Genomic DNA, 16,656 nt, shown 5'->3' with positions numbered 1-16,656 from the left:
CCAACGTTTCGCACCTCTTGTCATCTTTAACGCGGCGTATAGGACTTTCTACTCATTTGTGCAGCCAAGTACTGTCATTATCTCCTCAATTTCTTGCACCCAGTTCTCTGCAGCTATTGGGTTAGGTCCTCCTACAAAAATCGGAGGGTTCAGAGGAATAAAGTCCTTAATGCTGTAGCCTTGACCTGTAGGTGGACAGTTCTACTTTTTGGGACCCACCTCATTTCTGCCCTAACCTGACGGGCTATACCCCGCAACATCGTGGAGGTGTCAAAGTCCCCCTCACTAGAAACCTCTGAATCATAACCTCCTTCAGCCTCTACATTCTTCCCTCTAGGATCCATCCTAAAAATAGGACAGAAAGGAGTTAAGAATTCCATTATCATAACCTACTCAACACAATCATTAAACTAAAATCCAATATACATCAAATCTCTAACTTAAAGACCAGTCCCACAGCTTAGAAACGAAATCATTTAAGGTTTGTCATGGTTTTTCTGAAACCGTTGATTGCGTCAGAAAAATCATAGAAAGCTTTTGACTTACTTCCACCTTCAGGCTACAAGACAAAATCCTATAACTCTCACCACCTAACCTACCCATTTCCTATCCTCCCCATCATTTATTTCTATACTTTGGTATTAATCATCTCTAAGTTTGCAGAACCTAAAACCTAATGCTTTGAAACCACCTTGTGACGCACGAACCTGCCAGGTGGGGCTCGGGTGCCACGTGTTCCATTCACCTGTATTTGATACCATAACCTCAACCACACAACAGAAAAAATAACAACTCAATAATAAACCAGAGTTTCTACATATATATAATCTTGAAAGGTATTCTCCAATATCCAATATTCACAAATATACAACTTAGAAAACATAAATATAATACAACCCATAACCAAAGTTTATACCCTCTCTCTCTCTCTAAACTGCTAAGCCAGCCCTAAGCTCACTAAACTCGATCACGCGGAGGTCCTGAAAAAGATGAAATTCATATCGGGTGAGACACATCTCAGTAAGATAGAATAGATTAGTACCAGTGTGTGGCTATCAAGAGGTTAAGAGTACAAAATATAATCATCATTTACAAATTAATCCATAATTATGAAATCATTCTCTATCTCTACTCACACACATGCAACATATTTTACTAACGAGAGTTCCCAAGAATTGGGGAGATTATTCACCCATACAAGTAGCACACCTCTGCTTTGATACCTTATCCAACCTACGGCTACCACTGAAGCATATTAGGGCACTTACCTTACTTGGTAAGCCCTCAGGTGGATTGTTTATCTCATATTCACACACATTCACACAATTATTTACAGGCATAAGTTCCCAAGAATAGGGAAGATTATCAGCTCATACAAGTAGCTTCCCTATACCCTAATACGTTATGCAACCCAGTATGGTTACATATGATATTAATTAGGGCACTTGCCTTTCTTAGCAAGCCCTCGGGGGGAGAGTATACTTCGCCCCAATAACATATAATACTACAATATATAATACAATTATTACTTCACTCTGTGTCTGTTATCTCTGTATTATTCATCTTTTCAAGTTTTCAGTTTTCACACTTCTTAGTATTTCACATCACATAAATCTCACTTCCACATTTCACATTCACATTTCACCTTCTCTGTATTCCCGTTTGCATTCATATATTTTGTTCTCATTTTATTCACTAGTTAAATTAACAATTATGCATTTAGAACTCCTTACCAGATGGATAAAACACTGTCATGTTTCCCCCCATGATGGGTTGTGCGGCTCGAAGACTAGACTTAACCATGGTCGACTCACCAGAGTTAAATAAAAAAAAAACAACCTCTTTGGTATATAAGTCAGATTAGCTTTCCCACACTGGTCTAGACTCCAGGGGGAACTCTACCCTACACAGCACAATCGATCATCCCATCTCCACACTCTCCACAAGACGTGTGAGTGCACTAGCTCTTCAGAAATCACACGCAACAGTACTGTGCATAACAAGAAACCACAATCCACCGAAGTTCTAAAACCATAACTTGAAATTTAACATTCACATTCAACTCTGATTTAACAATCACACACAATAAATATTCTCAACGCATTTCAGTATTTCCAACATCTCATAAATATATGTATCATAATTCATCGCAATATATTCTTTTTACTCATGCCACACGATTTAGAGTAATACACATATTTATACATTTACTAAAAATATGCCAACCCACTTTCATCATTCCATTTTCGCAAATAATAACTAATAACACAGTCCTAGACTCAAAATCACAGTTCAAACAGTTGGTTTTTCTAAAATTCGCATAATAAACATATACTTACACATATTATTTTTTCCATTTAAAACGATAAATTCAAAAAATTACTGGATTAATCTATTCCCCTTACCCGGTTTCAGAAACTACGCCAGCATAGATCCTGAAATTATACCTGTGGCACTCACCCGAACCTTGAATTCATAAACCCTAGTTCAATCAAATCAACCCTAAATAAAATACTATTTTAACATTTCTTAGGCACATAAATTCCAAATAAACAATTAAACTCCAAAAAATAACCAATTTTCTTAATTCCCTAAATCTCACCCTCGCTTTGGAGTGGTGCCTAGGACCCCCAAATTGAAAATCCACTTCGACTAAAATGACGACGATCAAGACTAGGACCTCGTGGTGGTGTCTAATCGTCGATTTAACTGAAGACTGGAGAGAAATTAAAGAGAGAGAGAGTGAGTTTATGTTACCCCAGGAGTGGTGCCTACAATGCTCTTATGAAAAATCCACTCCGATTAGATTAACGATGGCGGAGAATGGAACCCAGCGGTATTCTCCATTCTCCAATCGGTGCACAATAAGCCCAGAAAATCGAGGAGGGAGAGAGAGAAGTTATGTGAGGTGAGAGTGTTGGCGAGAGAGAGATGAGCACGTAGGATAAGGGGGGGCTGCTGTTGTTCAGATTCAATTCAATTGAATTCCTGAAGCTTCAGAATTCTTTTCTCTTTTATATATATAATATTATAATATATTATTATATTATATTATATTATTTAATTAATAATTATTATTTAAATTTAATTAATTAATTAATTTATTTTTTGTTTTTTTAGGATCACTACAAGGCGGTCCAAATCTAGAAATCTTAGAGGTTCTTAAGGCATAAAGAATATTAAGTGCTGGAACTGTGGAAAGAACGGTCATTACAAGTGTAACGACCTCAAAATTCTATCATTTTTTTTTTTATACAATAAACATTCCTACGCAGCGGAAACATAAATCATAAAATTATTTATACATAAACTGTACAATACCAGATTCTAGAATATATAGATCATACAAAAATGCCACTCTAGTATCATCTATCCCAAAAACATATACAACTTTTCCAAAAACTCACCCTATAACCAGGGTGACCAAACACTCTCTCTATCCGCGAGCTTGATCTACTCGCCTATCTGGCTCACCTGAAAAATGTTAGAATAAAGGGGTGAGTCGACGCTCAGTAAGTGGAAATATGCTATCACTAGTGTGTGACAACTAAGTTAAGTATGCTTTTAAAATAATAACTGTTTTGTAATGCAATAAACAATCTGTAAATCATATCTTTCAAACATATCTTTCCTTCTCAATTTAAAGTACACTGTATCATCTATATTTTTCTACTTTTCATACTGATAATATCATACTATTCTCATCATATACTGTAAAATTGTATATATATATATATATATATATATATATATATATATAACTGTGCTTTTATCACTAGGATTCTGTACGTCATGATTTGACCCCTCATGACAAGGTTGTGCGGCCCGTAGGCGGGACTCTATCTGGTCGACCCTCCAGATAGGTCATCATACTCTACACTACCTCAGCTCGGCCAAATTGCATCCTCTCCTAAGCTCGGGACTGGCTACTACCTCGTCAATACCGGCCCCCTCAGCCCAGTGTACTGGGGAGCTGCATACTCTCCGAGCACGGCATGATGGTACCCATATACTATCTGAGATATGTGGTTGCACTCTATCTGTATCTAACAACGGTATCATGCTCTGTGATCTGTATCTGTCTGTGTAACTTTCCTCAGGGATCTGATACTATATACATATATACATATATACATATATATACATATATACATATATATATATATATATATATATATATACACACTCTTTTACTGTTTTCATCGTGTTTCCAAAATTACCATAACTCTGTCTTTCTGTACTGTAAACATTATATCTGTAGCATCTTGATTCTACCTCTGTATATCTATCTGTGTATTCTATATATATATACTCTGTCTGTGTTCTGTATGTTATGGTAATAGGAAAAACATGACATGTTATAACACTGTATATATGTATATAACCGTTTTGTAATAAACTGTAATATGAAATACTGATCTAAGTATTTGTATACATGTATTTGGACATATGTATGTAACCGTTTCATGAACTATTCATATAAAATCTGTATATGCATGTACATTTCTCTGTAAATATAAATCAATATCTGTATAATCTCATATGCTGGAAAACTATATCAAATGTACATATTATCTATATCTTTATATTTAGTATAGTATGATATTTCATAACGCCTGCATAAATTCATTTTTCACATGAAAGTCTACTTAGGCCACACAAACATTCATGCTTATTTTTCATAAAACTGTATAATAGACTGACATAAAAACATGCTTATAAAATCTCTGTTGACTTTATTAAAACTCCTAGCATAGCATATTTCCCTTACCTCAACTTTGAAAAGCCCTTATAAAAATTTGGCTCTATAGCCGCAGGATTCCTAGATCAACCTCCTGAAAACACAATATCCCAGAACAAAATATTATTATTTTTCCGCCTATGTCATTTCTTATAACTACCATAAAGCCAAAAACTCAATAAAAGACCTTACCCAGAATTTGGGATGAAATCCAATTTCGTTTTCTCGACGATCTGCTTCGGCAAACTTGTAGGGAATTTCACCAGGCGCGTCGTGGTAGCCTCGAATCGTCAATCCGGCAACTGGTAGGGCCGAAAACGAGAGAGAAGGGAGAGAAAGTCGTAGGGAGAGAGAGAGAGAGAGAGAGAGAGAGAGAGAGAGAGAGAGAGAGAGAGAGAGAGAGAGAGAGAGAGAGAGAGAGAGGGCTTGGTGAAAAATGAAAAATATCCCGGATTCCAACTATTTATAGAACAAGGGATTTCATCGACGAGACCCTGTGTTCGTCGACGAGTCCTTCACAAATTTCGTCGACGAAACCCTATATTCATCAACGAAATTCAGGATGCTTCAGAACCCCTCTCGGGATTTTCTCGTTGACGAAGCCCTGTGTTCGTCGACGAAATTCTGAAGGCCTTCGTCGACGAGACCCTATGTTCGTCGACGAAGCTTGGCAATTTTTCTGAGATTATTTTAATTTAATATTATCTCCAAAATGCAATGTCGTCGATGAATGCGGAGCGTTCGTCAACGAAGTCTACGGCCTCCTTCTGTTTCTGTATATATTTTCCTCTCTCTTGAATATGAATATTTTCTGGGTCGTTACAACAAGAACCAGTGTAAAGGTTCAAGAAAAGAATATGAGGCGAAGACAGAAGCCATTGTTGCTTGAGAAGAAGGTGATATGTTGATAAGCTCTTTGGAGAGCAAGAAGGAGTCTTGGGTCTTAGACTCTAAAGCCTCATTTCATGCCACTTGCACTAAAGATTGCCTAGAGTATACACCAGGTGATTTCGGTAAGGTATACCTTGGTAATGATTAACCTTATGACATAACCGGTAAGGAGACTGTGAAGATCAAGATGAACGGGTCCGCATGGAAGTTGAAGGGTGTCAGATATATTCCAAACCTAAGAAAGAACTTGATCTCGGTTGGACAACTGGCAGATGGGGGATACACCACAACATTCATTGGCGATGAATGGAAAATTTCAAAGGGTTCACTGATGATTGCATGAGGTAAGAGAAGTGGAACACTTTATGTGACTTCTAATGCCTATATGTCTATTTCAGTTGCTACAGAAAATGACGATAGCAACATTTGACATTGACTCACTTTAAAAATGAGCAGCACAAAGGCTATCCCAAGTATAGGAGTTTTGTCGTATAATATTTAACCCAAAGGTCAGATCGTCTCCTTATGATCTTCAGGTAAATCGACGATTGGGCACCACCATGGGGTTCTGATCTCGATCGTCGTCAGCAAATTTTCAATTTGGGGGTCCTAGGCACCACTCCAAAGCGAGAGTGGGATTTAGGGAATTAAGCAAATTGATTATTTTTGAGAGTTTAATTATTTATTTGGAGTTTATGGACTTAGAAAATTTTAAAATAGTATTTCATTTGTGATTAATTGATTGAACTAGGGTTATTAAATTCAGGATTCGGGTGAGCGCTGCGGGTATAATTTCAGGATTCCTGCAGGCGTAGTTCAGGAAACAAGGTAAGGAATAGATTAAGTTAGGTTTTTCAAGAAATTTAATGTTTATTATTATTGAGTATATGTTTCAGAAATTATTTGTATGATATAATTAGTTTTGGGGAAATACTGATGTTGAATTATGTAAATCATGATTTTATATTTAATAATATTTTATCAGTAAATTATGTTTTCCAGGCCAGGTAATATTATATAGAATTACTCACTCGTGTGGCATGAGTATAAATTGAATGTATTAACAGTATATCAGGATATGATTTGATTTCATGGAATAAGCATGTTATTATAGTGATTTTAGAATGATAATAATCAGTACAGAAATTAAAGAATATTTCCAGTATATTATGATATGGTAGTAGGCGTAGATGTCGTGATATGATAGTCGGCGCGGATGCTGAGATATGATAGCCGGCGCAGATGCCATGATCAATATTATTATGATGTTATGATTCAGAAATTATGAAATAACAGTTTTATTCAGAAATATGTAAAAATCAGATTTTATTTTAGGAATATGGAAATGTTATTTATGAACAAATATATATATATATATATATATATATAAATATTCTGTGAAATGTATTATATAGTATCAGAAACCAGATGGTTACTTACATTAAGAGCACAGTACCGTACCTAACTAATCAAATCAATGTAGTAGGTATACCCACTAAGTGCCGACCCCAATGGTTTTTACGGTGAGTAGGTTGGGTTGACCAGATTAGGTATAGCCGACAGTGCAACCATACTAGTAAGGAAGTGTGGGTCGGTGGCCGATTAGCCCATAAGTGTGACGGTGTAGTAGGATACCCATTGTGTTACTGATCCGTTAGAAGTGCGTGACGGTGTAGTAGGATGGGCAAGTCAGGTTGGGTGGGCAATCGTGCATAGTATGGTTATGTTTGACTTAACCTGGTAGGCCAGCCAGGTTAGGTCTAGCTTTCGGGCCGCACATCCCAGATCATGGGGGGTGGAGTCATGATACACGGACATCCAGGGTATAATTTCAGTAATATACAAATTTAGCAGATGATTTCGATGTTATGTAAATTCATTATGATTATGTTTATATGTTGACCCTATGGGTCATTCCCATTTTTGATAATGACAAATACTCTGGTATTTAATGGTTGCCAAGTTTGTGTATAAGTTCTTATTAGCAAGTTCATATAATGACATGCGACAATCTGAAAAGAAGTGAATACCCGACATATTCATTATTTGTTTTAATATATTTTGGGTTTGTAATAATTTCATTTCAAAGGTCTATAATAATCACTGCATATCATGCATGTAGGATCTATAAGCTCAAAAATGTCGTAGATAGACCATACGTTAATCAAATGACTTTAAGGCTAGTCGATCGACGCCAAGTTTTTAGGTGTACTTAAAAAGGCCTTAGAAAGACCCTAGGTCCCAACACTCATGCACAAATATCATTCATAATCAGGTGTGTAAAAAGGAATTGAATTGAACATAAAAAGCATAAAATGAGTGAGGTTGGGGGACCGAACCAAGAATGAATGCATCACCCTCGGCGACCGAACCCTTAGAAAGGGCCTTCTCACCAACTCGGGCTGCCAAACCTCTTAGTTCAAATCAGGCCTTGGGCGACCAAATTGGTCAGTTCAATTAACCAAACATTATTTCGGGCATCCAAACCGCGCACAAATGTTTCTGACTTTGGTTCAGCCAATCGAATCCAAACTCGGGCACCCGAACTGTTTAAAATAATTTTTTTAGCTGACTCTGTTTGGGTGACCGAACTTAAGTTCAACCACCCAAATCTTATTGGGTTACTTAAGTTTTACTGAGGTTAAAAAACTTAAAGCAAGGTTAATTTTTCTAAATTTTTTTAACCTTTTCTTATAATACCCTATAGGTCCTAAACGGTTATATTTTTGCTTTGGTCTGTAAATATGAGTTCATTTGTGTGGATTAAGCGAGATTAGCAATTTGATTAGTGGAAAAACTCTATGAATTTTGAGAGACCATTTTGTTCTTTCAAGCCAATAATACTCTTCTACTTAGCATTCCTTTGAAAGATAATCTTGTGTGAGAGTGTTCTACTTCATTCTACATTGATTCTAGTCGCCTAAACTCTCATTTGTTTAATTGATTGAATGATTTTTATTTGAGAGTTTTAGCATTAGTTTTCCTTGATTTAAATTGATAAATCTTTTGTGTGGGAAACTTGAAAGCTTGTGGATCTTAGCATCTAGATTGCAAAATACCTTAGCTTATAATTTTTGTGTGCACAAAAATCTTTTTACAAACTAAGTTTTGAATATCTCTTGTACTTGAATATAGAGTAAATATTTGTTGAGATATTTTGATTTATCTTGGTGCAAATCTTTGAACCCTAGGTTGTGATTGAGGTACACTTACATATATATTTTCAAAGATTGCTTGTTCATACACTCCTATGCTTGATTGAGTATAGATATAATCTTGAGTGTTGATTGCACACAATTAGCACTGAGCTTATAATTCCTATATCATTGATGTGCATTGATTGATTGTAATTGGTACATATCTACTTGATTGAGAAGCACAATCACTGTACCAGGTTTGGTTTGTACAAAAAGTTTACATTTGTTGTATTCCAGGCGTGAGCCTAAAGAGGGAGACTGACCCTGTGGAATAGTCCCGGACTAGCTTAGATTCGGTTAGGAAAGTTAGGTGCGCTACCCTAGTAAGGCGTGTCATATTAGGTGCCACTTCACCCGTTAAGTGAATCTTAGTGGAATCCTTGTGCTTGTGAGCCAAAGCGGGGATGTAGGCAGTATTAGCCGAACCCTGATAACATTTCTTGTGTCGTATTTAATTTCTGCACTTAAATTTACGCACTTGAATGTTGTCATTTTAATTATGGTGAATGGTTTAGAAATACTGAGATTGCTTCAATTACTTTACATTCTTACTCAGTTTTATTTCTACTAAATTGGTTAATGCTTAGAAGGACCCTAGGTTGAGAAATACTGACTCTGATTTGAATTTAACCTAGGAAAGCTTTAAATTTCCAATTCACCCTCCTCTTGGATATACACCAAAGCTAACATTATAAGTACAGATTTTCCATGTATTACCAGCTACAACTTAAGTTATATTACGATTAAATTATTTGCAGTATATGACAAACTCATGCTACCATACACTGATATTAATCTATTTCTCTTACTGAGAGGTGTCTCACCTTAGCATTACAAATATTTCAGGAAATCCCGACAGAAGAGTGGAGCGAGCTCCGTGACTGAGGAGTTCGTTGGTTTCACCCAGTAGCAGGGTAAGTGGTCGAGTCGAGGATATGATGGATTTTTGGGGTATTTATGTTTATATGTAGTAATAGTGTGACTCTGGTGTGGCGTATATGTAAAGTGTATTTTGATTCCACTGCTTATGTGATATGTATATATAAACAAGTAAATCCCCGGTACCTATGGGTTCAAGTTGACTTTGACTATAGATTATGGTATTAGAGTATTATCAGAGTAATAATATTTTATGAAAAAAAAAATGGTTCTAAAATCCTCGGATTACAACTTTGATGCCTAATTAGGAAAATAGAAGGGTGCTTAAATAGATGACAACAATATTACATAAAATGATATGAGATGACTTTAGCTCTTCTTGGAGTGACCTTTTATAGTTGTCTAGATCTTTTCCTCATTGAATCCCTCTTTATCAGGATTTATTAAGATTTTATGAGCCTTTATATTAGGGGCTATTCATTGGTTTCGTGGGTCTTTATTTAAATATTTAATTATATATAAAAGAGATTTATTATACCCTTTTTGGTCCTTTTGTGCATTTTATAGACAATAAAATAAGAGAGAGAATGAAAATTTCAACATTAACTTTATAAATGTGTAAGAATGGACAGTTTGGAGGTTAGGTTAATATGGGGAAGATGTTGACCATTGGAAGACACGTGGAATTGTCGAAAATGCACAAAACGTGTTTTCTCTTGTTTTTTTTTTTTTTTTTGGGGATTTGAACCAATCCAGTCAGCTAGGGTTGGGAGCTTGGTCAACTGGATTACAAGATTACAATTTGAAGACAATAATCTTCGCGCATGTTCACGTGCCCACACATAGACAAAAACTGGCGACCGCCCTTTAGGTTGGGTGACTCTGGTCGACCAGCTAGTTATCTTTTATTATTATTATTATTATTATTATTATTATTATTATTTATTTATTTATTTATTTATTTATTTATTTTTTAAAATATTAATTAACCAAAATAAAGAAAATAAAAAATAGAGTTTAACTAGGAAAAATATCCAAAGCTTTTTAGAAAATTGAAAAAAGGTAGAAAATAAGGGATCAAACACACAAAATTATGGGGGTCATGGATTGGAAAGAATACCCTTCTTCACCACTCCAAATAACCCATGTTTGCACTTGAAATGCAATCCATGATTGGTCCCACTATTTACATGCATGCATTGAAGCTCAATTTCGATTGAGGCAGGCATCCTTGATTAGGGGTGAGCATAATTCGGGTTTAACCAAATTAATCAAATTAACTGACCAAGTTTAGTTGGTTCGGTTCGGTTCGGTTAATATATAGGTTCGGTTCAGTTCGGTTCTAGATGGATAATTTTAGGTATTCGGTTTTCAGTTCGGGTATGAGGAATCTTTAATTTGGTTAACTGAATTACCTGAATTACTAATTAATTAATAATTAAATATAAATTAGTAATATTAATATGTGATTTATGTTAAATCTTAAATGTTTACTCTTAATATATCTCTTTAATAAATAAAATTAATAGTTAATTAAGCTGGACTTGGTAAACTAGAAACAAAATTTGCAATTATATTTTTTTTTACAATTAATTTTAAATTTATTCAGTCAAATTCCGTTAACTCAATTACCCGAACAGTTGGTTCGATCGGGTATGGTTCGGTTACAATAACTAATTCGATCAATTCCGTAGCGACCCTAATTTCCTTTAACATTTTATGCAAATGAATGGAAAAATCAACCTGTACCCGTGGGTAACGAGGACACCTGTCATTCACAGCGGAAACCTAAGTAGCAGTAAAATAAAATCTCAATCATCTATCTAAAAAGCATAATACCAGAGTTATTTACATTCCCAAAATATTGTGTTTATTTACACTCTTCCAAAAAGTCAAAATAACACTAGGATCATACAACAAAAATCTCATGATCCTAGTTCAATGCTTACCCTTCTAGTAGGGAAGCTAAACCCACTCAGCAGCGGCCTTGACCCGCCGGTCTCTCTGGGTTTCCTGAAAATCATTTAATATTCGGAGGTGAGACATTTCTTAGTAAGGGAAAATAAACTAAATACAGCTGTATGACAACATGAACATTTACCGCAATTATACATATACAGTACATTACATAAATTGGAAAACATTCGTCATATCATATTGAATAACTATACATTTCATATTTGCTAATAACTCATAACGTACATAAGACATCTGCTATAACTGTAATACTAAAAATATACTCAGGATGAATAACTAGTTGGTGTCATGTATTACCCCTTATGATGGGTTGTGTAGCCCGAAGGCGGGACCCGACAATGGCTGACCGACCACTGCTGAGTCAAATATGTCTGTAAGTATGATGAACCCGTCACACCCTGGTCCGGACTGCCAGGTGGACGTCCACACTCTACTGAAAGCCACATCGACTATCTATCTCTCATCCCCTTGTGGGATGGTTAGCACTAATCTGAACGTAGATATCCGATCTACATATAGCTAAGGTATCGAGCTCCTGAACTGAACTAAACTAACATTCGGATTCTGATAACATATAGTACATGGTAATATAGCATCTTTCATAATTTCATAAGTACGGCCTCATGTTGAAATCATAAATAAATACGGCCTCGCGCCGATAACATAAATACGGCCTCATGCCATTAATATAAATACGGCCTCGTGCCGATAACATAAATACAGTCTTGTGTCGATAACATAAATATGGCCTCGTGCTGATAACATAAATACGGTCTCGCGCCAGAATCGTTTCAGGTATATACATTCTGAAAATAAATCATTTATCATCTATTCGTCAAAATTATCACAACATAACTCATCTTTTCATAATACCTGAAAACATACTTTGCTCGTAAAATCTTTCTTATCATAATATATTTCACGTAAAATAATGTTCATGCCACACATGTGCTGTTTAAAGTCGTACTTTATATTCTAAACTCGTGATTTTCTAACATCTCATACATACATATACATTTTATCATCATAATAGTATTTTTTCAATCGTACATTTCATTCGTAATAAACAAATATAACATATGCTTTTCTAAAAATAAATTTACTCATAATTAATAATAATTTGCATGGAAAATAACTATTTTAGTTTATTCCCTTACCTGACTACTGAGAAAGCCCCTAAAATATCCTAACCTGACCCCCGTAGGATTTCCTGATCAATACCCTGAAACTTAAAATTTTCAGTATTAAACTTCAGTATTTTCATGTGCACATCATTTCTTATAACTATTGCAAGACCAAATTTGGCTTAAAAAACCTTACCTCAAATTAGGGATGATCTCCAACTTCGTTTCTCCAACGATTTGTTTCGGCAAACTCGTAGAGAACTTCGCCAGGAGCGTTGTGGTAGCCTCAAATTTTCGATCCAGCGACTGACGGGGCCAAAATCAAAGAGAGAAGTGAGAGAGAGACGTAGGAGAGAGAGAGGAGAGAGAGAGAGAGACGCTGAAAATGACAAAATATCCCCGTTTTCCACTATTTATACTGCTAGATTCGTCGACGAGACATGTCACTTCGTCGACGAATCCTTCAGTAAATTCGTCGACGAAGCCCTGTGTTCATCGACAAAATTTAGAGTAGCCTAAACCGTCTCTCGGTATTTCTTCGTCGACAAAGCCTTGTGTTCGTCGATGAAATCCTTAAAGCCTTCGTTGACGAAACCCTGTGTTCGTCGACGAAACTTGGTAGCTTTCTTCTGTTTCTGTTTTCATTTTTCCTCCCTTTTTATTATCTAAATTCCACCTTTTATCCGGGTCGTTACAAATTCGGTTAGTGATTAGTGTTAACCGACTTTTGCCAAACTGACCGTTTGCTCACTCCTATCCTTGATGGAGTCCCAACTAAAGACTATCATATACTGGACTTCTCCAAATTAATCTGGCTTGATAATCATTGAACTTGTTTTTCTTATAAATTAACATTCATTGGGTGGGTGGGTTCGATTCTTCACTTGTGGTATACATGGTGAATTACAAGGGATGCATCAATGGGCGGACGGTAATATTTCCACACCGTGAGTTTGGTGCCGCATTGGGAGTCCAAAGGGCTTGTCAGTAGCTGAAGTTTCCACATCATAAAGAAAAAATAAACACTCATTCAAAAAAAAAAAAAAAAAGAGAGAAAGGCAAGATGCGTACATGGACATAGTTATCACTTTCAAATCGTCAACTTGGACATCATATCCAACATTCATTTGGTCCAAACTAATTAAGATCAAACCTACCTATATGTGTGTATTTTAGTGGATATCCATATGAATTAATTAATCACCCACTTAAAAGTCGATCATATGTAAATACGTTTTTTTTTTTTTTTTTTTAATCAAATGGTATAATTGCATCCTTAATTATTCTTCATTTCTTTTTAAAAACTCTATGTTTACTTTTTTATTTGCCTAGCTACAAGCGATCTGCAGCTAGCACATTAATTGCAACTGAGAATATATAGATTGAACAAATTAAATTGCTTTGTTTATTAGAAAAGGAACGGAAAGATCAAGCTAATAATTGATAAGAATTTAGGGTCAGAAGACTTGAATGGCACCATGCATTCATATATGTATGTAAACTCCTGCGGCCTGAACAAAGCAAAGCTGAAAATACTTATTGAGAAGTTAAAATGCAACAGTAACGAATGAGAGAACTTTGAGTTACACAATACGCATGTTTTGCCCATGCATGTTACACACAGATACATACATATATAATAGAGATAATTAATATTGATATATGTAACTAGACTGCATGCATGGAGAGCCTCACTTCAACCCTCACCCGACATCCACTCATCTCCTTAATTATTATATATAGCATGCATCCATGCTATATAATGAAGCGCTAAGTAGTTTAATTCTTATATATATATATATATATAATTATATAATTAAGTGCTAAGTAGTTTTCTAGCGTAAAGCTCAAAGATGGCCAGCGCAATCTGCGTCTGCCCCACCGCATTGCCCACAATCTTCTTCAACGTCGCCCTCCTCTTATCCGTCTTCGGCGCCACCTCTCCGAATCCTTCCATGCACGTGTTCTCGTCCGTGAGGGCTGCGCTCATCAACGTCCTCACGTTACTTATGGTGCTGTTAAGCTTTTTTCCCTTCGTTGCCTGACTGAGGAGCAGGATCGTCATCTTCGCCGACTTCTTTATCGCTCCTTCGGCGGAGTTGAAGGTGGTGGAGCAGTCGTTTAAGGCGGCGTCCGTCTTTGCGTCCGCCTTTTTCCGGATTTGGGTGATATTGGCCTTGATGGCGCGGACCGTGGAGGCAGAGAGAGCCATGGCGACGCACGCCAGAGTCGCGGGGTTCCCACTGACGTCTTCCGCGAAGGGGATGAGCAAGGAGGTGCAGAGGTTGGCGGTGCTCTGGGTGGTTTTGCAGCTCGAGACAACATAATCAGCGTTGGCGCCGGCGGCAGTGGATGAGTTGGAGGATTTTGCTTTGATCTGACACATGACTCGGGCAAAGGCGGCCGCGTCGGCGGCGGTGTGGGAGTGGGAAGTGTTCTGGTGGACGGGGGTGGCGGTGGCGGTGGCTGTGGCGGGGCGTGGGTGGGGGAGGAGGAGGAAGGCTAAGGAGGAGAAGAGGGAGATGGATAGGAGAGAGCTTAGAATTTTCATTTTGCTGTTGACTTATGTTCTCTTGATGTGATATCTATCTCTGCTTAATTGATATGGAATAGCATTCGAGGGGCTTAAGTAGGCCTAAACCCTGAATGTGAAATTACCCATATACCCCTGGACATGATACATAAGCTAATATTGTTTTTTTCTTTTTTGTTTTTAATAAAATTGTAGAGTAGTACCGCAACTCACTTGATGCAATTACAACAACCCACTATATATGTTGGTAAGTTAACACTATGCGCATTATAATCCTAATGCTTGCTTTAATTAATTTCCTTTTGACCTTAAAAAAATATAAGCGCATTTATTAGCAACGCGACACAAGCTATCTATTTATATGCTTTTATTTATTTTTATTTTTTTCCATTTTTAATACTTTAATTTACTTTATTTTAATATTTCTAACATGGATTATTTATAAATATTTAAACAAAATAAAATCTCTTTTTACTAGATCTATGCTTCAATTATTTAAATATTTTTAATATTTAAAAATAAACAAAAGAAATTGTGCTTAGAGTACTTATGCCTAATTATAACATATTTACGTATTTCTATGTATTCTATTATTTTTACAAATCAGCATTTGTATGCATAATAATATTATAGGAAGAGAGACACTATAATTAAACACTCTAACAAAATATAATTAATAGCCCTCTAAATTTCTTTTTATGTGTTAAATGATATTTTGATCTCTTAATTTTTTATTGGTGAAAAAAATAAAAAAATAAGGAAAGCAAGAAAGAAAGAAAGGAAGAAGTAGGAACTACAACCGCCCAATATGGTGTAGTGGAGTGTAGTAGATAGGCATTGTAAGTGTGGATCAAATTAATCTATCTATAAAAACCTATATAAAGAGAGTGAGTGCAATATGCTATTTTGTCTCACACTTGCCAATTTGTCTTGCCATTTTTATTTTTATTTTTATTTTTTTCATCTCGAGTGGTTGTGGGTGGTTTTCTTTTGGGGGAAAAAAAGAAAAAGAAGTACAAAAACCTTTGACTTAAAAAAGTTAAAACCATGTTACCTAATTTTAGTGTGAAAGACACGATAGTATTCTAAAGTTCGATAAAAAGACGCTAATCTTTACTGAGGTTTTAAAAAATCAGAAATCTCCTTTGAAGTTTTTAAGGATTGCTCAAACCTCTTTTGAAGTTTATAAAAAAGATATCAACATTCTCTTACATTTCGTAAAAAGACGAGTTTTGAAGGGTGCAGGTAACCAAAAATCAAATATCGAGAGGTTAGTGGGAGTTTTGAAATCTCAAAGGAGGTTCATGGATTTTT

The 16,656-nt window shown here is 35.9% G+C and overlaps 1 protein-coding gene across 1 annotated transcript; it reads right to left on the bottom strand.

The window, feature by feature from the left end:
* Positions 1-14,625: 14,625 nt before the first annotated feature.
* LOC131160940 (pectinesterase inhibitor 9-like) lies at positions 14,626-15,360 on the bottom strand. The gene has a single exon (XM_058116812.1). The coding sequence runs from the start codon at positions 15,358-15,360 to the stop codon at positions 14,626-14,628; it is 735 nt and encodes a 244-aa protein (XP_057972795.1).
* Positions 15,361-16,656: the final 1,296 nt, after the last annotated feature.

This window comes from Malania oleifera, chromosome 7 (assembly GCF_029873635.1).
Source record: "Malania oleifera isolate guangnan ecotype guangnan chromosome 7, ASM2987363v1, whole genome shotgun sequence".
Lineage (NCBI taxonomy): Eukaryota > Viridiplantae > Streptophyta > Magnoliopsida > Santalales > Ximeniaceae > Malania > Malania oleifera.
The sequence above is the reverse complement of the archived record's forward strand: the minus strand, read 5'-3'. Positions and strand labels throughout refer to the sequence as shown.

What these genes read in the sequence shown, in the direction of transcription:
- LOC131160940 (XM_058116812.1), bottom strand. Translation starts at nt 15,360, where the DNA reads ATGAAAATTCTAAGCTCTCTCCTATCCATCTCCCTCTTCTCCTCCTTA.